General features: G+C 48.8%; 3 protein-coding genes across 3 annotated transcripts; 1 reads left to right on the forward strand and 2 right to left on the reverse strand.

Moving 5' to 3' along the window:
• Positions 1–103: 103 nt before the first annotated feature.
• LOC133373284 (hydroxysteroid 11-beta-dehydrogenase 1-like protein B) lies at positions 104–6,203 on the forward strand. Its single transcript, XM_061602818.1, is given in 7 exon segments — positions 104–222; positions 2,162–2,292; positions 2,526–2,637; positions 3,620–3,808; positions 4,768–4,911; positions 5,773–5,955; positions 5,958–6,203. Coding segments are annotated over 7 exon segments (870 nt in total). The 5' UTR covers positions 104–140; the 3' UTR covers positions 5,987–6,203.
• Positions 6,204–7,322: 1,119 nt separating this feature from the next.
• Positions 7,323–12,964, reverse strand: LOC133373287 (uncharacterized). The gene is made up of 6 exons (XM_061602820.1): positions 12,743–12,964; positions 12,005–12,128; positions 11,054–11,196; positions 9,836–9,909; positions 8,674–8,775; positions 7,323–7,476 (listed from the first exon to the last, which is right to left on the reverse strand). The coding sequence occupies exons 1-6, from the start codon at positions 12,962–12,964 to the stop codon at positions 7,323–7,325; spliced, it is 819 nt and encodes a 272-aa protein (XP_061458804.1).
• A 2,689-nt stretch (positions 12,965–15,653) lies between these two features.
• Positions 15,654–24,968, reverse strand: PLA2G1B (phospholipase A2 group IB). The gene is made up of 4 exons (XM_061602438.1): positions 24,927–24,968; positions 21,103–21,256; positions 19,172–19,299; positions 15,654–15,775 (listed from the first exon to the last, which is right to left on the reverse strand). The coding sequence occupies exons 1-4, from the start codon at positions 24,961–24,963 to the stop codon at positions 15,654–15,656; spliced, it is 441 nt and encodes a 146-aa protein (XP_061458422.1). The 5' UTR covers positions 24,964–24,968.
• Between the last annotated feature and the right edge of the window lie 303 nt (positions 24,969–25,271).

Below are 25,271 nucleotides of genomic sequence, written 5' to 3' on the forward strand. Positions count from 1 at the left end.
AAAGTTCTATGCCAGCCCAGAGACGTTGCTCAACCCAACTGGGAGAGGCCTACTCTGTCATTGTGGGTTGGATCTGGATTGTTGAACCTTGTTGAACAAGAACAGCCAGTTGAGTTTAATAATTGATCCCAAAGGCAACCATGGCTGTCCTGAAACTCTTCGCTTCTCTCCTTGTCGGTCTCTGCGCCTATTATTTCTACAGCCAGGAAACCTTCTCTGAAGGTAAGCAAGACCAGAAGTCTCCGCTTCTCCTGACCTGCAGCCTTGATAGTCTCTTGCAGGCAAAAGCCAAGAGTGCTTTGCTATCCCTGGGGAAGTTCACACACCCATTAGGCGCCTGCTACAACTAGGGACAGAAAAATCTGTCAATTTCATTGTCTCGGTTGTTCCAACCTTAAATTCAGTTGTTCCACATTTCTGCACATGCTAACAATCTTTTATTTTTATTTTTTTTAAAAACTCTGTATGAAAATTCATCAGTATTTTAGTGTGGATTTCTCCTAATATATACACTTGTATGTGCATTTTTGCAAGCAATTTCCCCTCCTTAAGAGAATGCATTTTTGTATGTTATATTTTCCATCACATGCCTGTTTTTGCATAGAATCACAGTATAGTCGAGTTGGAAGAGCCATCAAGTCCAGCCCCTTGCTCAACGCAGGCATGCCCTTCTCAATTACATATACATGTTTGCATGTATCCTGCGGCTGGAAAAGCTGCATTGCAAAATTCAAAGCAGTGCTAATTTGGGGAAGAAAAGAGCTGCATTTTGCTTTGCGTATTGGTTCAGGATTTTGGTAGGTTTGCACTGCAAGGCAGCTGAGTGAATGCTCTCCCCTCCCGAGCCCTAACCCAGGTGTTGGCTACCAGCTGTTGCCAGAGACCAGAAGGAAGACTCAGGTTCCTGGTTTATCAGGGTCCCTGATCACACCGAGAGTGCGGGCATTCAAGCAAATGCAGGTATAAACTCCCCTGCAGACCTTCAACGCTAAACCCAGGCAAGGTCAGGGACTGAGTGTGCAGGGAGATGCACATAGGAAGCTACCTTCTACTGAGTCAGAAGTTAGTGGCCCATCTAGCTCAGTATTGTCAGCACTGACTGGCAGCAGTTCTGCAGGGTTTCAGGAGGGGGACATTCCCAGCCCTATCTGTTGGGAACTGAAACTGGAATCTTCTTCATGCAAAGCAGATGCTTTACCACTGAGCCATGGTCCTTCCCCTAAAAATAAAGTAAGAGTCTAGTCCTCATGGTTCTGGGAGGATTTACAGAGGAACATGCCTTATACTGAATCAGACCCTTGCTCAGTCTATCTCAGTATTGTCTACCCTGACTGGCAGCGGCTCTCCAGGGTTTCTGGAAGGGAATCTCTGCCATCCCTATGCTGCTGGGGACTGGACCTGGGGCCTTGTCAGATGCCAGGCACATGCTCTCCACTGAGCTGCAGCCCTTAATGCACAGGCACAAAGGAGGCTGCCTTGTGCCAACTACAACAGGCAGAAGAATAATTAGGTGGTCCGCCAAGATCTTCAGCAATTTCAAGTGGTCCTTGGGGAACAAAGTTTGGGAACCGCTGGTCTCCGCAGCATCTCTCCAGGGATATAGGCATGGAGACATTCCCGGCCCTACCTCAAGACTCTGGGAATACAACCTGGGGCCTTCTTCATGCAGAACAGGGGCTCTCCTCCCCTGAGCCATGCACATCCTTCACATGTGCACCTGTTCCCCACTCCCGCCCCCGGCCACAGAAACAAGGTTGCATCCAATGCTAGTACAAAGTAAACCCATTGAAATTATTGAACACGACTGACTTAGGCCCATCAGTTTCAACCCACAGAGGTTGCTTTCTCAGACAAAGACCTGACCACGCCTATCCTTGTCCACACATCTGGAAAACAACTTCTTCAGTGACTCAGATGCAGATATCTCACACACGAACACACACACACACACACACAAGAAGGCAAGTCGATGTTCTTCGGGTAAAAACTCCTACAGCTCCTACACGCAACCTGGTGCCCTGCAGATGTTTTGCACTCCAGGTCCCATCTGCCCCAGGCAGCATGGTTTCATTTGTTCTCCAACAGGGCTTTGCTGGCTGGGGTGACAGGAGGGCACTAGGATGTGGAAGGCTGTTCTTGACAACCTCCTTTATGTCTACAGAAATGGTGCAAGGGAAGCGCGTCCTGGTGACGGGGTCGAGCACAGGGATAGGGGAGCAAATGGCCTACGAGTTTGCCCGGATGGGGGCCCACGTGATGGTGACAGCCGGGACGGAGAAACGACTCCAGGAGGTGAGCTGCAGACCCTCAGATGACCATCTGTTCGGAGTCAATACTCCAGAGATTCTCCTGAACTCTCAGGACGCCTCTTGGCCTTCCCTCCCTGCCCCTCCACATCAGAGCAGCTGAAGAAAGCAGACATTGAAACACTTTGCTTTTAAGTCCTTAATATCTCCCTTTTGTCATCTTTGTGGGGGTCATTTTCAAGTTCCCTCTTCTTTTTTCTTCTTTTCTGTTCTCTTCAGGTGGTTCAGAAGTGTCTGGACCTGGGAGCCAGCTCCGCTTGGTATGTTGTGGCGGACATGAGTAATTTGACTTCTGCCCAGCAAGTTGTGGAAGAAACCAAGACCGTCTTGGGTAAAGCTGAAAGGCTGTCCTGTATCTGGTAGGGAGACTCCAGGCTGGAGGAAGGGCAGCGACTGTTCTTCCAGCTCCTAAGGGGCTGTCACACAAGCTGCCTGAAGCACAGGCAAAGGGCTCCTTAAGCCTTTTATCTCACTGAATCATTGCAGGGGCCTTGGCAGAATTCCTCTCTTGGTCACCTCAGCCACTCACCCTGTCTGCCTGCCTCTTGGCTGGCCCATGCAGGGATCCAATGCTGTGACAACTAGTGTGTCTTCTACTTTTCTGACTGTTTTGCCCCCTTTCAGAATGCATGAATTGGATTAAGCAGCCTTCCCCAACCTAGTGCCCTCCAGGTACCAACTCTCATCAGCCCCAACCAGCAGAGATAAATGAATCTGTTCAATTCACATTTCTGCATCACTTTCCAGAGCTGCCATTTTAAAAAAAGCTCATCACAAAAATTCAACAGCATTTAGCACATATTTCTCCTAATACACAAATGTTTTATGCAATTTTTCCTAATAGTTACATGTTTTTGTAAGTGATTTCTACTAATCTGTGTATGGTCTTTCCACTGTAATATGCATTTTTAAGCCCATTCCCCATGTTTCTTGCCTGGAGAGCTGCGTGGCAAAGTTCAGGGATACTCATATTTGCAAAGACAGCACATTTCACTTTTGCATATTGCTCTAAGAGGTGCGAATTAGACGGGTTCACTTTTTAATGATCGGTTCACCAAATTCCTCTCCCATTGCTACCAGCCACCATGGTCCAATTATCTTAGGGCTGATGGGAGTTGTACTCCAAAACATCTAGAGGGCACCAGGTTGGCAAAGGGTGGTATCATGAGAACAGTAGACTCAGTTCAGGTTGATATTTTAAGGGAAAGCCTGTAGGCTGATGTGGAAAAATGAGTGACCTCAGTTCCTCTCCAAGGATAGGTGTTGATATTTTGCTTCTTATAAGTCTCGCTTGCTCGCTCGCTGTCTCTCAGGCGGTCTGGACCTGCTGGTACTGAACCATATGGGAGGGTCTGCCCATTTTGGCCCATTCAAAGGAGACATGGAATCCGTGATCAACACCATGACCGTCAACTTCTTTAGCTATGTCCAGCTCACGGTTTCTGCACTGAGCGCATTGCAAGAGTCTCGCGGCAGCATCATCGTCATATCTTCCATGAGTGGTACGGGAGGGTGTTCCTTGCAGAGTGCAATTCGCAACTGTGGACTCCTGCATCTGAATTACCCCTTATTTTTGTATTTAGAAGCATTTCCACCCTGCTCTTCAGCCCAAAAACAGCTCCCAGATCACTTGTGCAATGATCAGAGATGGTCCCTCCCTTGCAGACTTCCAGTCTGAAAGACCATCACTGCCTCTCGTGGGAATGAATCTCCTCGTTTTAACAATGGAATGTGTGGAAAAGGACTTTCTTTTGTCTCCCCCTGAAATCTTCCTGTGTACAGCATTTCTCCAGCCACTTTCTCCATGCCATGAATAATTTTATACACCCTCTATCACATCCCCCCCATACTCGACCTTTCTTCACACTAAAAAGCCCCAAGCATTTTAACTTTTCCTCATAGGGGAGAGGCCAGGTGCTGATGCCTGCATGCTGGGACTGGTTCATTGTGAGATTTCTCCTCACTCCAGTTCACAGCTGACACTCTTTGCCACTCTGCAGTCTGCATCAGAGCGCGCACACACACACACACCAATTCTGTGCAGTGCCCTGTCTGCAGGCAACAGACAATCCCATCAAACTGGACTTCCTGACATAACCTGAGCTTGACACTGAAATTTTTCTAGGCAAAAAAGTTTGCTAGACTTCCGGACATTTCATACAGGCACATATTTATTTTAAAAATCCTAGACAGAGCTGGCCCCTCAAAGGTCAGTTCTAGCACCTCAAATGTTAAAATAATTTTGATCAACGCTGTCTGGGCTTATCAGCTCAGGGCCAGACACCTGGCAAGAAGGATGGGCTATTCCCCATCAAAACAAATGACACTATGTACATTTCTTGGGGAGTAAACATTACTAAATTTAGCACCCAGGCAGAGAACCAGGCTGGAAGATTCAGATCACCAACAAAAGTGATTCTGCAACCTTCTAAGTCAAAATATATTCCTCTCTCTCTCTCAGGCCGAATTCCATCTCCATTTTCCATTGTGTACTCCTCAACCAAATTTGCCCTGGAGGGATTCTACAGCGGGTTGCGGCTTGAGATGTACCTTCGGAAAATCGACCTGCCTATCACAGTTGCCGTGTTGGGGTACATCGACACAGGTAAGCCCCAGGAAGGGCAGCCAGTCAACATCGCCAAAAAGAGGGCAGCAAATTTGGGTACACAAGCATGAATATGGATATGTATGAATATGAATATGTATAGATGCAAATATAGAAGAAGAAAAATCCTTATAATTTAAAGAGAATGCATCTCGTCTGAGTGGGGAAGACCCCCCTTGTGGGGCTTTGAACAGACAGACCTTCAGATTATTGGAGTTTGGCATATACTGCAGCAGAGTGCAGAAATGAGTAGCCTGGTCAGGCTGGTGGTTGAAGGAGTAATGAAGCTTAAGGTTTATTGCTACTGGGAAATAAAGACATTCTGAGTACAGACATCCATGTCCCCGTTTTAGAGTCATCACTCTCACACGCTAACCAGCAAGATGAAGGAGGAAGGAAGGAAAGCCTGAGAAAAACAATCAGCAAGTGGTTACTTTTGAAGGAATCAGTGAGGGAAGAATCAGTTGCTTTCCTCTTTATCGCGGCCCCCCACCCACTGCTTCAGGTTATTTGTTACGGGTGTTGATGCTGTACTCCCAACACAACTAGAGGACTCCCAATAGGGGACTTTCTGAGAGCCTGCAGATAGAGGATGGCAAAGTGGGACACCTGGCCACCGATGTCACGGCCCTCCTTGGAAGAAGAGCCACAGCTCGGTGGCAGACCACCTGCCTTGCAAGAGAAGGTCCCAGGTTCAGTCCCCGGAGATGCTGGAACGTCCCCTATATGAAACTCTGGAGAGCCACTGCCAGTCAGTGTAGACAATACTGAGCTAGATGGGCCAGAAGCTTCTTAACACACCCTGTGTTGCTCGATCCCTTCTCCACAGAGCTGACTTTCCTTCCATGCTCTTTCCTACAGACTCTGCACTGAGGGAAGTGGGTGGCAAAATCACCATGACGGCAAGTCCGAAAGAAGACTGCGCCCGGGAGATTGTGAAAGGCGGAGTGCTGAGGCAGCGGGAAGTTTTCTATCCTTACTGGGTCACCAAACCTGTCTTGCTCCTCAGAGACTGGATGCCCAAAGTCTTGGACCAATTGATTGCCAATCCTATAAAGTGGAGAACATCCTCTAAAAAGGTCTCAATTCCAGAGTTCCATAGCAGCTTTGAGACTGCTGTGTGAGGTGATTAATTAATTAAGTAATTGATAATGTGGCTGTCTTCTCTCTTCAGCACTGTGCCCTGGTTGATGGACCCCACACTCAATCTGGGCCCCAGCAATTGCCTGGCCACACTGTCCTTTGGTGCCAGACTGAGTGCCCCCCAATAAATGTGGCTCGGTGGTGCATGCCCCCTTTGTCGGAATTCTATCGAGTTGCGTAGCAGAGCGGAGAAGTTTTGAGCGAGCTTACATGTGTGTGTGTGTTTGAATCATTGCTAAGACTCTACCTTCCCTGCAAATTAGTCAGACAGAGACTTTGAGCTTTAAAATAAGAAACAACTACTTTATTTTGGAAGTACATGCTTGATAGGAAAGAGTTCTATATCTAGCTTAACTGGCTATGCTGGAGCAGCGAGCACTGGTCCCGGTGCTGGCCCTCGTGCTGGTTGAGAGGGAGAGACAAAGGAAAGATGTCTGCTCCCCTCTCGAGAGAGAAGAAGAACTGTGGGAAGGCGGGAAAGAACTGGGATAAACATCCTTTGCATATCAGTAGCAGGAAGGGGAGAGATGACAAGGATCAAAGGACAGGTATAGCCTAGCAACAAAGTCTCCTCCCTAGCTACCCTTTTTAACCCCATGCAGCCTCAACCCACCAAGTTGGAGTTGAACCTCATACATTCCAACACCCTTCATGTCCAAAAGTGTTTGATTCCCCCCACACACACACACATAATTGCACTTTACAAGGTCCCAGATGCGAGGTGAAGAAGACAAATCAACTTTAGCTCAGTATTGTCAACCCTGACTGGCAGCAGCTCTCCAGGGTTTCAGGCAGGCGTCTCTGCCAGCCCTACCTGGAGATGCCACTGGGGATTGAAACTGGGACCATCTCCGTGCAAAGCACGTGCTCTCCAACTGAGCTAAGTCCTTTTCCTTAAAAATAAAGTAAGGTTCTAGTCCTCATGGATCTGAATAAAGAGCAGATTGAAATAGGAAGCTGGTTTACACTGAGTCAGGTCATTGGTCCATCAGCCCCACCTAGAGATGAAGGAAAGACTTCCTGCGTGTAAAACAGATGCTCTGCCACTGAGTTATATCCCTTCCTCAAGTCCATCTCCACAAAATTCCTAAGGAAGAGCACTTTGAGGCATTTAAGTCGTAAAAATTTCTCTGCTTTCCCAGCCACTGGCTGGATGGTGTCTCTCAGCCCACAGCAAGAGAGGCCACAACAACAGAGTCTACACCCTGATATGGTGGGTGCACCAACCTTTTAATTCGCATAGCATCTTCCCCTACACGAAAAGACATTTAGGCCCCTGTCGGCTGAGAATCGGGGCCTGAGTTTTCACTATCCTTCTCGTTGTCTTTGCTGCCCCTGAACTTGGCAAGCATGGGTGTGCTGAAGACGGACGTGGTGCTGGAGCAGCTTTGGGAAGATGAAGCGGGATTGCTGGCAGGAGTCCTTGCAGGAGAAGGGAACCTGGGTTAGTCCTCGCAGGGCATATCCACACTACAAACATATCTAGGCAGCAACTGCATGTTCCAAGAGAATTCTGATTGTTGGAGTTTGAACAGAGAATATCAGCATCCACCTCAAACGACCCTTTCCAAGATCTTTGAGGGAAGCCGTGACAGCTGGAACTCCCCATCACAAGGTGTATTGACGGCCACCAACTTGAACAGCTTTAAAATGGGTTTAGACAAATTCAAGGCACATAAGGCTATCAATGGCTTCTGTTAAAAATGACCATGAAACTTTAATAAAACCAATACATAAAGCATAAAAACACTACCGGCCCTCAGTGGGAGGTGGGATAGGGTGGGAACTTGTCAACAACCAGAGCGATACTTGCATAAACCCTTGACATGGCTCAGTCACGTTCTATCAAACATGTTCTCACTCCACTGCCAAGAGGCATAATCCTTCTGAATACCACTTGCTAGGAGGGACTGCCATTTGGGAGGCTCAAGTCCTGCTTTCAGGTTCCCATGGTCATCTGGTTGACCACTGTGAGAACAAGATGCTGGACTAGATGGGCTGTCCTGGAGTATGAAGCCAATATCGGTCGCTTGAGCAGCCACACTTCATCCCTTGCATGTGAGCCCTGACAATCCTGCCTGCTTGAGGTGGGTGTTTTTAGGGCAGGGATGGCTAACCTGTGGCCCTCCAGATGTTGCTAGACTCCAACTCAGGAATGCTGGGCGCTGTGGTCCAGCAATATCTAAAGAGCTACATATTAAGGTCTGGTTAGGAGCCATAGAAGGTTCTACAAGAGATGCTTCAGGGAAACCGCAGGCCCATCATTTGTCCCCTTCACTAGGGCATCCAGGTTGGTGGCCATATCACTGCCTCTTGTGGGAGCAAATCCCATAGTTTATCTAGGTACTGCGTGAAGGAGTCCTTTCTTTTGTCTGTCCTGAATCTTCCAAAATCCAGCTTCCCTGGATGTCTTTGAGTCCTAGAGTTATGAAAGAGGGAGAAAAAAACTGTTCTCGGCCCCCTTTCTCCATGCATGCCATGCATGATTTAATATTCTTCTGTCACGTCACCTCTGACTCACTTTTGCTCTAAACTAAAAAGTCCCATTTGCCCACAATGCATGGGTGCTTTCCCTGTGGATGCAATGATTATGCAGGATATCTTGGAAAGGACCTATACCTTGGGAAACTGGAGTATTTCAGCCAGCTGACAGAGTTGCTTGCCAGGAATGAGGGACGGAAGCCACCAGGGTTTAGCATGAAGGGCCGCAGGTCAACCATGCTGTCGGAAGAAAGACAAGAGGGAGAAATTCACTGGTTAATAAAAATGGTGCTGTCAACCGCGCCCTGCTGTGGCTAAATCAACACCACAGGCTGAATGAACCTTTCTTTCTGCCCGGGGAAGCGGAGCCATCTGATGCAGGCTGGTGATCTTTTCTAAGCCCCCAAGACCAAACTCCATTTCTCAGGATCATTAAGCAGTAGCCAAGACAGCTGCGCATTCTGTAAAGTAGCTATTTCTGGACTACTGTATGTGGGGCTGCCCTTGAAGATGGTCCAGAGGCTGCAGCTAGTGCAGAATGTGCCTGCCAGGATAGGAAGTAGGGCCATCCGAGGAGACTGTGTGTCACTGCTCCTGAAAGCTCTGCACTGGCTGCTAGTGAGCTACTGGGCAAAAGAGCAACTTCCTCATTATCAACCATCTTGGACCCTCATCAGCAGGTGAGGCCTTGGTGGTGCCGCCAGTGGGGGCTGCCCAGTTGGTGATGACCCATGACAGGGCCTTCTTGGTGCTGGTTCCCTGTTTGTGGATGCCCTCCCCACTGAGGTGCGTCTGTGTCCCTCATCTTTGACTTTCAGGGAGGAACTTTCAAACATTCTGTTCACCCATGATGGCTGAAAAAACACTGTGCCTGGCAACCCTGTGATCGCTGGCTGAGAGAATGTGACCGCATTTATTTATTTATTACATTTAGAAGCTGCCCTTCCTCCCACAGGGAGCTGAGGGCGGCTACCATGCCCAGAGTGGTTTAACAATCAATCCCTCTTTGCAGGGAGCTTTGGGAATTGTAGCTCTGTGAGAGGAATAGGGGGTCTCCTAACAACTCTCAGCGCCCTTAAGAAACTATAGTTCCCAGGACTCTTTGGGGGACGCCATGACTGTTTAAAGGGGTGTAAGAGTGCTTTAGATGGATAGTGCATGAAACAATCCTTTCTGGGGAGCTGCCTATCCGCACAACTGCTTCTTGGGATTCCCACCCCTATTAAAGAGTCTACTCTCTAAAAATCAGCTTGGACAACCCCCATTCCCCACTCTCCCCACGCCTTCAAGCTCCTCCCACCTCTTTTGATTGACTGATGACATGCCAGCCCAGAGCTGTTTCAAGTCCACATTGGATCCCATGCATATCTCCATCTGTAGGGGAGGTGAAAGAAAATAATGAACGGGTTATTATGGGCTGCAAGTACTAGGTCCTTCTACGACGTGACTGATGCTGGCTTGCCACCCCATCCCCCCACTATTTGTGGGGGAAAGATGTTGGGAGGATAGGAGATGAGATCCCTGTGCATGCTCAGCTGTTGTTTGCTTGCTTGCTTTTCAAATCCAGGGGCAGCCTCTGCCTAGATCAGCCTCGCCCAACCTGGCGCCCTTCAGATGTTTTGGACTGCAACTCTCATCGGCCCCAGCTTTCCAGGGGCCACATGCTAGTGGTGGGCAGGGCCCAAGGCAAAAGTAGGAAGAGCCATTAATATACATTTCATTTTTGCCCAGTAAGCTAATTACGGCACACACGCTCACACATCCTCTTCACCCTTCATCGAACGCAATGACACCTCAGGTCCCGTTCAAACCCTAAAACGATCTTGATTCTATGATTCCAGCTCGGGCGCAGGGAAGCTGCCAGCCAGTAAGGATGTTTTGCAGAAGGTTTTTTTTAAAAAAAAAATCTATTTATTTATGAAAGTATTTCTATGCCACCATATCATAAAATATCAGGGGGATGTACAACAAAATAAAACATAAGGCACCATTAAAAAGAATCATTAAAGCAACTGGCTAATTAAACAGCTGCATAGGCCTGTCGCATTGAAAGATCTTCAAGAGAGACCTGAAAATCAAAGGTGAGGAGGATGCCTGCTGCCTCTCTGCTGGAAGAGTGCTCCACAGCCTGGGACCAGCAACACTTGATGCTCAACTTCTGGCTGAGGCCAGTCAGGCCTCTGTAAGACAGGGGACAACTAACAGCACTCCTCTGGATGATCTCAGTGATCAGGCTGGGATATAAGGGCCCGGGCGATCCTTGAAGTATCCTGGACCCTCAGGGATTAGTATATTAATTTGAGAACCTTCAACCTGGCCCGGTAGCATGAGGGCAGCCAGTGCAGATGCTTTAGCTGAGGTGTCACAGGCTGTTGGCCGCCTGCCCCCGTCAGAAATCTAGCCATTGCATTTGGCATCACCTGGAGCTTCCAGGCCAGGCTCAAGGGCAGCCCCACATAGAGCACATTGTAGTAATCCAGTCTTAAGGTTATCAAAGTCTGAAGACAGGAGCACAAACCTGCTTTGGGAAAGAACCAAAGATTTTTGGCATCACTGGAGCACTCGAATCCAAAAGCTTGGTCTGGCTGGGGCTGAATTCTCCCGACGGAACGGCCTTCTTAGTCTGCATCTCCAGAGCCCTCCAGGATGCACTCTTGGCGGCTGAAAAGGAGCAAGGCTCAGTTTGAAACTGGCGGTTTCACACGTGACATGCAGCAGGCTTGTTTCTGATGGTGAGCGCAGCCCACCTTTTGACAGCAAAACAAGTATAACTCTAAGCAGGGATATAGTCATCTGGGGGCTTGGGGGGTCATAGACCCCTTACTTTTTGGGGAACTGGATCCCAGCAGTGTCCCTATGTACAAGCCAATCAGCATAAAAGGGGAGCATGTTAGCCACTGAGAAGAGTCTTCTCACTTGGCTAACCACATGCTTCCTTGTCATTTTGTGTTGATTGGAGCCAGTCAGAGCGAAAGGAGGTGAGTCACTCACTGAGAAGACTCTTCTCAGTAGCTAACAGACACCTCCCCTTTCATGCTGATTGACTCCTAGGGTAAGTGGGGAGGGAGCTTCATGGCACAGTACGTCGGTCTCCCAAATCCCAGTCCCATACTTGGGTTCATTTCAGAATTCTTAAATCAAAAGGTACCTGGCAACATTTAGCCCCCAGAGAGGAGAGATTTGGAGTGGGGGCTATGCACACAGCAGATTTATTCTGGCTCTATAGTTCTGTAATTAGAGAAGAGACAGTGAACCATGGGCGTGTGGCTGTGAGGGGCTGGGGCGTAGCTATCAAGGAGAGCCCTTGCACGTCTGATTTTGCCACCACGCGACTGCCACTATGTGAGTTCCACTCAGCGCTCTATGGGTTCCCTCCTGATGATGGCAATTTGGAGGGGGGAGACACAGGGGAGAACAAGCCCAGCCGTGGGGTCTGGGGGAGAGCGAGGAGGCGAAACACAAGACTTACCGTGAGCGTAATCGTGAGCCTTCTCCATCTCGCGTTTCAGTTGTTCCACCTGTTCTTCCATCTCCATTTCTTCCAGGGAGTTGTCGTAGTTCACGTCTCCCTGAAGCACGGAAAAGAACTTGGCCTGGAAAAAGAATGGAAAAGGGGGAGGGAGGGCTACGTGGGTCTGGGACCCATGGCCAGGGTGAAATCGACACCTGGAGGCAGCGGTGGGAGGCCAGGGTGACACAGAGGACTGCACTAGTTGAGATGGGGAGTGTATAATGGCGCTACCATCCTGAATTTTTTTTAAAAAAAACTCCTCACAAGAAGAAAATTAGTGCATTGGGTGGGCAGTTTCTGTCCTATCCCTGCTGCGCAAGCTTTCTGTTTGTAGGGACTTTTTTTTTATTCATTTCCTTTCAATTTCAAAATATATATGAACCACTTAATATTTTAAGCACCTTGAGCGCTCGGACAAAAACCTGGAGCAGATCCCACTGACATGGAGCCACCATCCGCTACTGGTCTCCATGAACAGGAAAGATGGGGAACTGGTGGCTGTCCAGATGATGCGAGACTCCAGCTCCCATCAGCCCCATCCAGCAAGGGCGATGGTCAGAGGTGACGGGAGCTGTAGTCCAGCAACATCTTCCCCAGCCCTGATGAGATGCTTTGCTTGCAGAGCCCAGCAGGTAAAGGCACTTTTCACCGGGGTCCTTTGGCAACCCTCCTCAGAGCATCCCTCTTCTGTCGTACCTTCAGATATTGGGCCAAACTGGCTGTCTCGTTCTCAGTCTGCTTCCTCTTCCTCACCACCCGCTCACAGATCCTCGGGTTCTGTTCCATTTGAACGAAAAGGTCCTGCAGGGCTTTCTGTGTGTAACTTGAGGACTGGCCCTCAAAGTCCTGGGGGGAGATCCGCTCGCAGAAGGTGATGATGAGCGGGTACTCACTGTCAAATTCATCCAGGGTCTCCATCCTGCGCTTGGCCAGAAAGGGGAAAGGAGGGGTGAGGAGGCAGAATGCCAGAAGTTCAACAGAAAAATCCCCATGGATTAGAGGAGAGCGTTTTGCACAACTCACCCAGAAGTTCTGTTCTTGGTTGGCGAAAGTCTTCAGTGTTTTGCTGAAGGGCAAACTGAGTGGATGGGGTGACGTGATGGGTGCAAGGAGCGTGTCATTATTGCACTTGTGTGGAGCAAGACAGCTGGGCTCCCAAACTCCTGATTTCCATTATTACACATGGGAATGCTTTTTTGTAACATTCATGCAGTGTTTTTAGATATATATTGTAATTATGCTATATTCTGTTGCTGTTATTGGATGAATTTTTGTTGTGTATATGATTAGCTTTTTAAAAATTTCACTTATGTACATTGCTCAGGGATTTATTGCTTATATTACCTAAGATGTGAAATTACAGTGCTTTGCAAAAGTAATCAGACCGCTGACCAATGCTCTCATACTATTGAATTACAAACAGTACATTGTAATTTCGTTCTGTATGATACTTTATTTTGCAACACTGAAACTCAAAATCAGTTATTGTAAGGTGAACAGCTCTGATGGCTGGGGCTGTTGGGAGTTGTAGTCCAAAACTTCTGGAAGCCACCCCCACCCCAAGGTTGGCCAAGTCTGCTTCTGAACTCATGACAACCCAGGATTGAGCTCTGAAGCATCAAAAGTAGTGAGAAGAGGCACCTCTGAGCATATTTAGAGCGCAACTCCCTCAAAACCCAGCAATTGCCATCTATTCCACACAAGAACTAAAGGTTTTAAAAAATGTCAGACTCATAGGTGTGTTAGTCTTAATCTGGGATCAGGTTCAAGCACTCTGCACATGCTCCCAAGTGCTTTTGGTACTTCAATAGATATTAAATATCTGTTACAAAAACCCTACTGGGCTTTGAGGAGTGATTCATGGGAGGGCTGATTGAAACTGAGACCAGCCGGGGAGGCGTGGCTTGCGGAAGGCCGCCCTTAAACCTTGGCAAGTGGGCGGAGCCCAATGCAGCCCAAGGGGCGAGGCTTACCTCTCCCCCCCGCGTGCGCTGGCTTGCTGTTGCTTGTGGGCGGCCCTGCCTGGCTGAAATCCGCGCCAGTCCCGCCGCCCCCGCCGCCAGCACCACCCCCACCGGCTGCTCCCGCCCCGTCGGGCCGCCCTACATTGTGACACAGGCCTGGAGGAGGGGGGCATGGGGGGAGGAAAGCTGCCCTCCCTGCCGTCCGCCCCTCCTTCGTGCAAATCCGGCGCCCCTCGCTCGTTTTCCACGGGGGAGGGGCGGGAACTGGGTGGTTGGGAGGAGGGTTGTTGCCCCCTGCAGGCTCTGGAGCGTCCCTGACCGCCCCTCCCTCTTCCGTAAAAGGAGAGGTGCAGGGGCTCAAGGCAGGCGGCCAGGAAGGCACATTTGGGGGCGCAGCACCCGGGTAGCGTCTGGGCCGCGCGTTGGCTTGAGGTGTGGGTGTGTGCCACGCCTTTCTTTTTTGCAACCGGGCTCTCCATTGGGAAAGAGGCAAAATACTTTGCACGTGCTCCGGGGCCCTCTGTGGCTGACTGCTTCACCTGTTCGGTGGGGCTGAAGGCTCTTCGGCCTTTGGTGAAGGGCGCCTGGGGGTCCTTGCCCGTCCTCCCACCACCTCTACCCTGGCCAGCCGCAGGAGCAGAGCAGTTCAATCGGGAGGGGTTGCCTGCAAACAGCGACGGTCTGAGGAAGAGTCGCGGCTCAGTGGTTAGAGCCTCTGCTTGGCATGCAGAATGTCCCAGGTTCAGTCCCCAGCAGCATCTCCAGGTGGGGCTGGAAGGGAAACATGTTTAAAAGCATTATCTCAACGGCACTGAACGGCTTCCCATTGAGGCATCTGATTGGCCACTGTGAGAACAGGACGCTGGACTAGATGGGCCCCGTTTGGCCTGACCCAGCCGCAGTCGGGCTGTGCTTAGGTTTTTCCTGACTACCCTGGGGTAGACAGAAGGTAAATCTGTTGGAAAAATCTCGGGGCGACTTGCAGTAGGCCAGTAAAGGTTTCTAACTCCCGATTGTCTCTCAGTGGCGACTAAAAAGCTTTCCTCCAGTAAATTTGTTTGCGGGGGGGGGGGATTGAGCACTTTGGACAGCTCCTTGAATGTTTGGACTAAACCCTGGCGTGGACTCTACTGCCCCACTGACACTGAGCCACCAGCTGCCACTGAACCTGGACACTCTGCATGCCACACAGCAGCTCTGCCACCGAGCTACAACCCTCCCCACCTTCTCTGACAGGAGGGTGGGCCTGGAACCCTCTGCAAGACTTGAGGGGAAAGTGGGGCATCCTGTGTCACGCCAGAGGCCATGCCTTTTGCCTCGTGCAGAAAAGAGGAGTCAGGTTTTGATGCTGGATTTTATTACTTACAAAGCAGGGCCCCATGTGGTAGAAGAGTCATTTCACAAACCCTCCAGTTTACTCATTCATTTATTACTTACTTAATAAAAGACTTCAGGTAAGCTGTCTTGTAGGGCATAGCCCCCTCTCCCACACACATCCACAACATCACATAAACAATTCACTAAGAAATCCCCCTAGATTAAATTTGCAGCAACAAACGGAACTCAACACTTAAGTATTTCAGCCCAGGGTTTAGGGAAACCGGGTGGATGCGAAGGGCCTTTGCCTGGGGGCGGCACAAATTTCACTTGCAGAATGTGCTGGTATCCAGTTTTTTGTAGTCCGGGTTGTATGGTGCTCCCGCAAAACAGATGGCAGCGCTGCGGTCACAGTTGCAGATGAACGCTTCACATACATTGTTCTTTTCTGGAGAGAAAAGGGGGAAATGAGACACTCTGGTGGGCCTGAGCCCATGGAAGAGCATAAGAAAAGTCTGCAGGGTCAGGCCAGTGGCCATCTAGTCCCAACATTCTGTTCTGACAACGGCCAGCCAGATGCATCAGGGAAGCCAAAAAGCAGGACCTGAGACAGCACCAACTGTCCCCACTTGGGATCTCTAGAAATGGTATTTGGGAACATACTGCCTCTGATGGGGGGGGGGTCCTCCCGTCCTCCCTCCCTCCCTCCCCCCCCCCTCCCTCCCTTTGAAAGTAAACACTGCCCATAACATAGTGAGGACACCGCTGCAAAATATTTTTTGAACTTTCAGAGTTGGGGGAAGAACATCAAACTTCAGGTTGGCATAGCGTTCACGGGTCCACCCCCCAAAAAACCTGTCCGCCTGAAGTTGCTGTCGTCCACTCACTCTATTTTTGAGGCAAATCAGGTTGGTGTCATCGTCAAATTTTATTTATTTAACAAAATTTATATACTGCTTGATTGTGAGAAACCTTCAAGCGGTTTACAAAAAAAATTTTTTACAAAAATGTTTGCATTCCACTGTTTCTGTGTTGCCCTCACATATTTTTCCACATCCAATTTGTGCCTCCCCCCCCCTGCAAAAAAATGATCATCAAACACAACTAGGGAGCGCCTCCAGCATCACCAATCATGCCGCCTGACAAGATCAGCCTCACAAGACCTTCTCTCGGTCCCACCGGTTAAAACAGCTAGGCTGGTGCGGACCAGAGAGAGGGCATTTTCGATTGTGGCCCCCACCCTCTGGAACTCCCTTCCTTTTGATCTTCGCCATGCCCCCTCCCTGACAAGTTTCCGCCGGACATTGAAGACCTGGCTGTTCAGGCAGGCCTATGGGATTTCTGGGGTGGGCTAGTCTTTTAATTGTTGTTATTAATTGGGGTTTAGATTAATTATTGATTACGGTCCTTCTTGGTTTTTATATTATTATTATTATTTATTAAATTTATATACCGCCCGACTAGCAATAGCTCTCTGGGCGGTGAACATAGAAATACAATAAATGACACAATATAGTACAAAAATAATGCAATCTAAAATCAATACAATAACAGTTTTTAAAATTAAATCAATTTAAATTAAAATGCTTCAGAGAATAAGAAGGTTTTAACCTGGCGCCGAAAAGAAAGCAGAGTCGGCGCCAGGCGCACTTCCTCGGGGAGACTGTTCCATAGTTCGGGGGCCACCACTGAGAAGGCCCTAGATCTTGTCATCACCCTCCGGGCCTCCCTGTGAGTTGGAACCCGGAGGAGGGCCTTCATAGCAGAACGTAGTGCACGGGCCGGTTCATATCGGAAGAGGCGTTCCGCAAGGTAACGTCCCGCACCGTATAAGGCTTTATAGGTTAATACCAACACTTTGAATCTGGCCCGGAAACGTATTGGCAGCCAGTGCAAGCGGGCCAGAACAGGTGTTATATGCTTGGACCGCTTGGTCCTTGTTAGCAGTCTGGCTGCCATATTTTGCACTAGCTGTAGCTTCCGAACTGTCTTCAGAGGTAGCCCTACGTAGAGCAAATTGCAGTAATCCAAACGCGAGGTTACCAGAGCATGTACCACTGATGTAAGGTCCTCTTTACTCAAATAGGGACGTAGCTGGGCTACCAACCGAAGTTGGTAAAACGCATTCCTAACCACCGAGGCTACTTGAGCCTCAAGTGAGAGGGAAGAGTCTAAAAAGACTCCCAGACTACGAACCCGCTCCTTTAGGGGGAGTGTAACCCCGTCCACGACAGGGTATATATCCACCATCCGATCAGAGAGCCCATCCACCAACAGCATCTCAGTCTTGTCTGGATTGAGCTTCAGTTTGTTAACTCTCATCCAGTCCATTGTCGCGGCCAGGCAACGGTTCAGCAAATCGACAGCCTCACCTGAAGAAGATGAAAAGGAGAAGTAGAGCTGCGTGTCATCACCATACTGATGACAACACACTCCAAAACTCCTGATGACCTCTCCCAACGGCTTCATGTAGATATTAAAAAGCAGGGGGGACAAAACTGACCCCTGCGGGACCCCATATTGGGGTACCCAGGGACTCGAGTAGTGCTCCCCAAGCATGACCTTCTGGAGACGACTCCCAAGATAGGAACGCAGCCACCGCCAAGCAGTGCCTCCAATTCCTAAATCCGTGAGTCGCCCCAGAAGGATACCATGGTCGATGGTATCAAAAGCCGCTGAGAGATCAAGGAGAATCAACAGAGTTACACTCCCTCTGTCTCTCCCGACATAGGTCATCATACAGGGCGACCAAGGCTGTCTCGGTGCCAAAACCGGGCCTAAAACCCGATTGAAATGGATCTAGATATATGTATTTTATTGTATTATGTACGTCGCCTAGAGTGGCCGTTCATTCGGCCAGATAGGCGACTCAAAAATAAAATTTATTTATTATTATAGGGCACCATCCTGTCAGTGGAGAGAGGCAAACTGCTACCAAGTCTTCTCGAGGCTTCTGTACCTTTTAATTAAAAGCTTCCTGTTTGTGCCTCCTGTTTGTTTTGTTGCTTCCTGTTGGGGGGGCAGATGTATAAACAGCTAGCTTAGGGAGGTATAGAAGGCAGGGCCACATGGCAGACGCAGCTGTTTCTCCCAACTCCTCATGACTGCTGCCTGCCTATCCCTCAGTATCTGTCACCTGAAGTGGCTGCCCTCACTCTGCCTAATAGCATGCCGGGCCAATAGCCAGGGGTGACAGGAGTTCTAGTGCAGCAACATTTGGGGGGCCAAAGGGTCCCCTCACTTGAGATACTTGGACGTATTCTTTAATCACTTATGTGCACCTCCCTGGGCTCATCTACGGCCATACTAACTACCCTGCCCGATCTCGTCTGATCTCGGAAGCTAAGCCAGGTCAAGCCTGATTAGTCCTTGGATGGGAGGCTGCCTGGGAATACCGGGTGCCGTAGGCTTAGAGGAAGGCAATGGTGAACCACCTCTGAAGACCTCTTACCATGAAAACCCTACGAATATATCCTAAAGAAGATTCACAGGGTGGTCATAAGTCATAATTAGCTTGCAGGCATACAACCACCACCCTGGGCTCCTTGGGATATAAATTTAATAATAGTTTGATTCATGGTGGCTCTCCAAAGTCTCAGGCTGAGAGAGAGAGAGAGAGAGAATTACTGGTGCCCACCAGCCACCTAGCCTATCGTTCCCCAACCTGGTGCCCTCCAGCTGTTGTTGGACAACAACTCCCATCAGCCCCAGCCAGCATTAGCTGTAGTCTGGCAACATCTGTAGGACCTGCCAGGAATTGGATCCATGAGTCGAACCACGCATGCGTCACCAACTGAGCCAGAGTCTCTGATGCTGCTCAGTCTCCTGTATAAAGCACATTTACCGCTGCAGGTGATTTTGTTGCCGGTGCAGGTGTAAGAGTAGGTCTTTGTGTAGGGGTTGTCCAGGATGAATATACAGTCTGGGTGCTTCTTGGCCGCAGAGTAGCAGTTGTCGTGGATCTGGCAGCACCTGCTCAAGAAGCAAAAGCCTTCAGAACAATTCTCTGGGCCTGATGCAAACTCTGTAAGCGTCTCATCCCAGGAGACCAAGATGGGGGCCCCCTAAGGCAATAGGCCCCTTCCCATGGTGGCAAGACAGGTACTTCCCAGAAAAGCCCTCAAGCAGAAGATGGAAGCATGTTCATACATGTGTATGTGTGTCTGGCCCCAACCATGCCCACTGGCTTGGAGGCCCGAACGGCTTGCCCGGCCGTGCGCACATGTGGTCCTCAGAGCCAAAAAGGTCAGCCACCCCATTTCTAGTATGAAAAGATAGTGAGGAAAATGTCTGCCTGTTTGATGCTTTATCTCACCTCTCCTCCAAGGAGATCAGGCCAGTGTGTGCATGATTCTATTTCAGCCTCTCAACGACCCTGTGAGGTAGGCTGGATGGAGAGATTATGACTGGCCCATGGTCACCCAGCAAGATATATGGCTGAGTGAGGATTTAAATCCCTGGTCCTTATGTGATACTGCGCTGTTCTACATGCACCAGTTACAGTTTTATAAACTTCTCTCCAGCGTCATATTTCTGACACAACACCGCAGGAACTCACAGGCTGGACATGATGGTGACAACCTTCACCTGTTGTTCATCTCCAGTTCCTGGTCCATAAAGGAAGACTGCCTTTGAACATGGAAGGTTCCATATAGCTAGCCACGCCTTACCCAACTGAGGGCCCTCCAGATGTTGTTGGATTAACTCCCATCAGCCCTAGCTAGCAGCATGGCCCAATGGTCAGGGATGCTAGGAGCTGGAATCCAACAACATCTGGAGGGGGCCAGTTTGGGAAAGTCTGAGCTTGGCTTTTGTGGCTCACAGACCTATCATCCTCCATGGATGTTCAACAAGCAGTGGAGGCTAGTGGCCCAACGCCAGTGGGACCATGGGAATCCACTCCGGGTTTTAGTCCAAACTGCCCAAGGTGCTGAAACTTAGTCCCAAAAAGAGATTCATCACTTTGGACAGCTCCTTGAAAGTTCCGACTAAAACCCAGAGCAGATTTGCTGCACTCACTGACATCAGGGCCATCATTCTCCGTTGCTAACAAGGTATGGCTCCGGCATAAAAGGAGCGCTCAGTACTGCTGGAGTCGGAAGCAAACCTGGAGTGCTGTGCCAGCTGGGGCTGATGGGAGTTGTAGTGCAAAACTTCTGGAGGGCACAGGTGAAGGAAAGGCAGCTCCAACTGGACTTAGTTCACAATAGCTATTTTTAAAAGACCCAGTGCCTAGCGAGAGACCACCTGGACTCTGCCAGAGACCCCCTTGGCTGTAAGTCCTGCAAGGGGCCTTTCCTTGCTTGGGGGGCCTCTTTCTGCCTGGGAGGGCGGGGCCCTGACTGGCTGCAGCTACAAAAGCTGCTTCTACCTGAAGTTGGCAGAGACCATCTTGACTGTGGGGTGTTGTTTAGGGGCTTCTGTTTGGCCCCAAAATTAATTCTGCTGATCAGTTATTTTTGTTGTGATTGGGATATGCTTTTGTATTTTATTTTTGGATCTTATTAGGAATTACAATGGTGTTTCAATTTACTGTATGTTTCTTAAGATAAGAAGATTTCTTGTTTCTTTTCTTTAACTTATTCTTTGACTATTTGAATTTTGTTTTGTAACAGCAAATTGGGTAACCTTTTCCATGTTGTGAGCCACCTTGAGCATAGATTGCTATGGAAAGGCGACATACGAATAAACCATGATGGTGATATTGGTGGTTGGGTGGGTGTGCATGTGCGCACATGTGCACATTTGGGTGGCATAAGAAAGAAGCCTGCTTACATGTCCAGAGCATCTACTGGGGTCCCACTGCCCCCCAAGCCACAGTAACAGCCGTAGTCATTGTAATCAAACAGGGGGTCACTGGAAGGAATGGTGCATTTGATCATGTTACGGAACTGCCAGACATTCTGGGGAACTGCACCATGGGCTGCGCCTGGTAAGAAAGGAAGAAATATACACACACAACCTCTCAGAAGATGACCGGTGTTTGGGGAGTCTTTCCAAAGCTTCTGTTACTTTTCTGAATTCAGACTAGAGGCCCCCTTCCACTCTTACCCCCTCCAAAAGAGTTTCATTCGGAATTTCAGAGTGTAGAAGAATCAGGACTAGGGATGAGGGAGAAATTGGATTAAGTCTGCACTTGAAGGCGATCCTACCAAATCCACACTCCCTTAAACAATTTGCAGACCGGAAAAGAGCCATCCTCCTATAATATGTTATATTTATAGTGTGGAAATAGTTTTTGTGTTGTTGTAATATTTGCTATTTGTTATTTTTTCTATTACGGTTGTATTATTTTGCTTGAAATTGTTTGTAATTGTTTGCTTTTGTTGCAAGCTATTTCAATTATTGTGTTCTTGTTTCCTTTTTGTAAGCTGCTTTGAGTTCTATTGTTGAAAAAAAGTGACTAATAAATGGTAGTAATAAATAAATAATAAATAATAAGAATATTCATGAGGATTTTTTTTAAAAAAATCACAAACTGCTGCAGAAACTGGAGAACTGAATTTAAGAGGGGAAAACTGATCAGCAGGGAGATCCAAAATTGACAGACCTTTCCATCGCTATCTGAGCAACTTGTACCCAGTTCCTGAATACAAATAAACCTGTCTTCCACACCATCTCATTTTTAGCAAGTTCTCCCATAATGCCATCCGTGCAACATTGCAGAGAATACCAGGTCATGCACAGCTCTCCACCATCCCAATACCGTGGTTCTAATATATCCTTTTGCAATGTTGCGCAAGATCCTGGGACTGGCCTCTCAGACAGGGCTGGCAGAATGCCCTGCACCATCCCTGGTGAAGGCAAGCTTTATTCATTCTTTTTTATTTATTTTTTTATTTAATTACATTTCTAAACCGCCCTATAGCAATAAGCTCTCAGGGCGGTGTACAACAAGATAAAACCACAATTAAAATACAAGCAAGTGTAGATTATAAAACATATTAAAAACAAAATTAAAATACAACTAAAAATAAAAAATACAATACAATTAAATTTAAAATTAACATTAAATTAAGGTTAAAATGTCTGGGCAAAGAGGTAGGTTTTTACCTGGCGCCGAAAGGATAACAAAGAAGGTGCCAGGCGTATCTCATCTGGGAGGGCATTCCATAATTCGGGGGCCACCACTGAAAAGACCTTAGATCTAGTTGCTGATCTCCGGGCCTCCTTATGAGTTGGGACCCGGAGAAGGGCCTTAGCTGTCGAGCGCAGTCAACGGGTAGGTACATAGCGGAAGAGGCGTTCCATCAGATATTGCGGTCCGATGCCGTTAAGGGCTTTATAGGTAAGAACCAACACTTTGAATCTGGCCCGGAAACATATTGGTAGCCAGTGCAGTAGGGCCAGAATAGGTGTTATATGGTCAAATTTCTTCGTCCCAGTAAGAACTCTGGCCGCAGCATTCTGCACTAGCTGAAGTTTCCGAATCGTCTTCAAAGGTAACCCTACGTAGAGTGCATTACAGTAATCCAGTCTAGAGGTTACCAGAGCGTGAATAACTGAGGCAAGGTTCTCCCTGTCCAGATAGGGTCGTAGTTGGGCTACCAGCCGAAGCTGGTAGAACGCATTCCGTGCCACCGAGGCTACCTGAGCCTCAAGTGACAGGAGCGGATCTAATAAGACCCCCAAACTACGGACCTGCTCCTTTAGGGGGAGTGTAACCCCATCCAGGGCAGGTCTGACATCAACCATCTGGGTAGAGTGCCCCCCCACCAACAGCATCTCAGTCTTGTCAGGATTGAGTTTCAGTTTATTGGCTCTCATCCAGTCCATTATCGCGGCCAGGCAGCGGTTCAGTACATCGACAGCCTCACCTGAGGAAGATGAAAAGAAGTAGAGTTGCGTATCATCAGCATATTGCTGAAAACGCACTCCAAAACTCCTGATGACCTCACCCAGCGGCTTCATATAGATATTAAAGAGCATGGGGGACAGAACTGAACCCTGTGGGACCCCATATTGGAGTACCCAGGGACTCGAGTAGTGCTCCCCAAGCATAACCTTCTGGAGACGATTCCCAAGATAGGAACGCAGCCACCGCCAAGCAGTGCCTCCAATTCCTAAATCCGTGAGTCGCCCCAGAAGGATACCATGGTCGATGGTATCAAAAGCCGCCGAGAGATCAAGGAGAACCAACAGAGTTACACTCCCTCTGTCTTTCTCCCGACAGAGGTCATCATACAGGGCGACCAAGGCCGTTTCTGTACCAAACCCCGGCCGAAAGCCCGATTGACATGGATCCAGATAATCAGTTTCATCCAAGACAGCCTGGAGTTGGTGAGCGACCACGCGCTCTAGAACCTTGCCCAGGAATGGAACATTTGCTACCGGTCTATAGTTGTTGAAATTATCGGGGTCCAAGGAGGGCTTTTTTAGAAGCGGTCTCACCACCGCCTGTTTCAGGCAGGATGGGACCACTCCCTCTCGTAAGGAGGCATTAATCACCTCCTTGGCCCAACCGGCCGTTCCATTCCTGCTAGCTTTTATTAGCCATGAGGGGCAAGGATCCAGAGCAGAAGTGGTCGCCCGCACCTGTCCAAGCACCTTGTCCACATCCTCGAGCTCTACTAACTGAAACTCATCCAATAAAACCGGACAGGACTGTGTTCTGGACACCTCATTAGGTTCAACTGCTACAATATTGGAGTCAAGGTCCCGGCGGATGTTAGTGATCTTATCTTGGAAGTGCCTTCATTCTTCATTTTTTTATTTAAAACTCAGCCCCAGATTAGAAATGTATAAACACACAGAGTTAGAAATGTGTACAATTCTTCTAAGGATAAATGTGTGCATGCTTCTCCTCCCCACCCCCACCCAATATATGCATATTGGGAGGAGGGGGTTAGATCACAAAATTTGTAGAAGTGCACCCTTCAAAGCATAGCTGAATTCAGTGTGCGTGTTGCTTTGGGAACTGCAAATTAGAATGTTTTGTATTTAAATACCAAGCGAACACATTTCTCTTCCATGCCTAATTGTCACATCCGGACCCTGTTAATCTACCAGCTGTGTTCTGAACCTCAGTTCCCAAATTGCCTTCAAAGGCAGCCATATGAGTCATGCATTACAGTAGTCTAATCTGGAGGTTACCAGAACGTGGAACACTAAGGCCAGGCTGCCGGCGTCCACGGAGGGTTGCAGCTGGTGCACCAGCCCACGCTAGTACAAGGCACTCCATCCCACAGGGTCAACCTCACCCTCCCGTGACTCAGCCTTCATCCCTAGCCCATCTAGGTGGGTCTGAAAGGTGCCAGCCCCAGACTCTGCTGTGGGTGGAAATTTCAAACCAGCAGGGGGACAGCACCGCCAAGAATGCCTCACTTTAAAAAAAAAAAAAACTTGTCTGACCCAGACACACAGATCATAGAATCATAGTAGTTGGAAGGGGCCTATAAGACCATCAAGTCCAACCCCCTGCACAATGCAGGAATCCAAATCAAAGCATTCCCGACAGATGGCTATCCAGCTGCTTCTAAATTCTCAAAAGTTATTGCACCACCCAAATTGTGCAAAATGCTTTCTGAGCTATTCTGAATCCCACTACAAAGCATGGTGGTCCCTCTCCGGTTTGCTGGGCTCGGATAGGCCGAACTCACCTGCGGCCAGGAGGGCGATGAGAAGGGCGAGGTTCATTTTGTCAGCAGGCCAACTCCGGGAGGCAGTCCCCGGCTGCCCACTTCCCAGCCTCTTTAAAGCCTGCCCTGACCTTGGCACCAGGATCCAAGATAAGAGAGCCACGTTCGCTTTTCTATCAGCATCCTGTCAGAGGTCAATGGGAGGGAAGCTGTGCTTCAAGCAAGGCCATCTGAAAAACAGCCATTTTCCTTCCCAAGGATCAGCCCAGTTCCCCCGCTCCCCCGGAGAGGAATCTTGCTCTAAACCTGTTAACGGAAAACACAACAGAGGCTGGTCCATTCAGGCAAATGGGTCAGCACCCCACC

The sequence above is a fragment of the Rhineura floridana genome, chromosome 19, assembly GCF_030035675.1.
Source record: "Rhineura floridana isolate rRhiFlo1 chromosome 19, rRhiFlo1.hap2, whole genome shotgun sequence".
Lineage (NCBI taxonomy): Eukaryota > Metazoa > Chordata > Lepidosauria > Squamata > Rhineuridae > Rhineura > Rhineura floridana.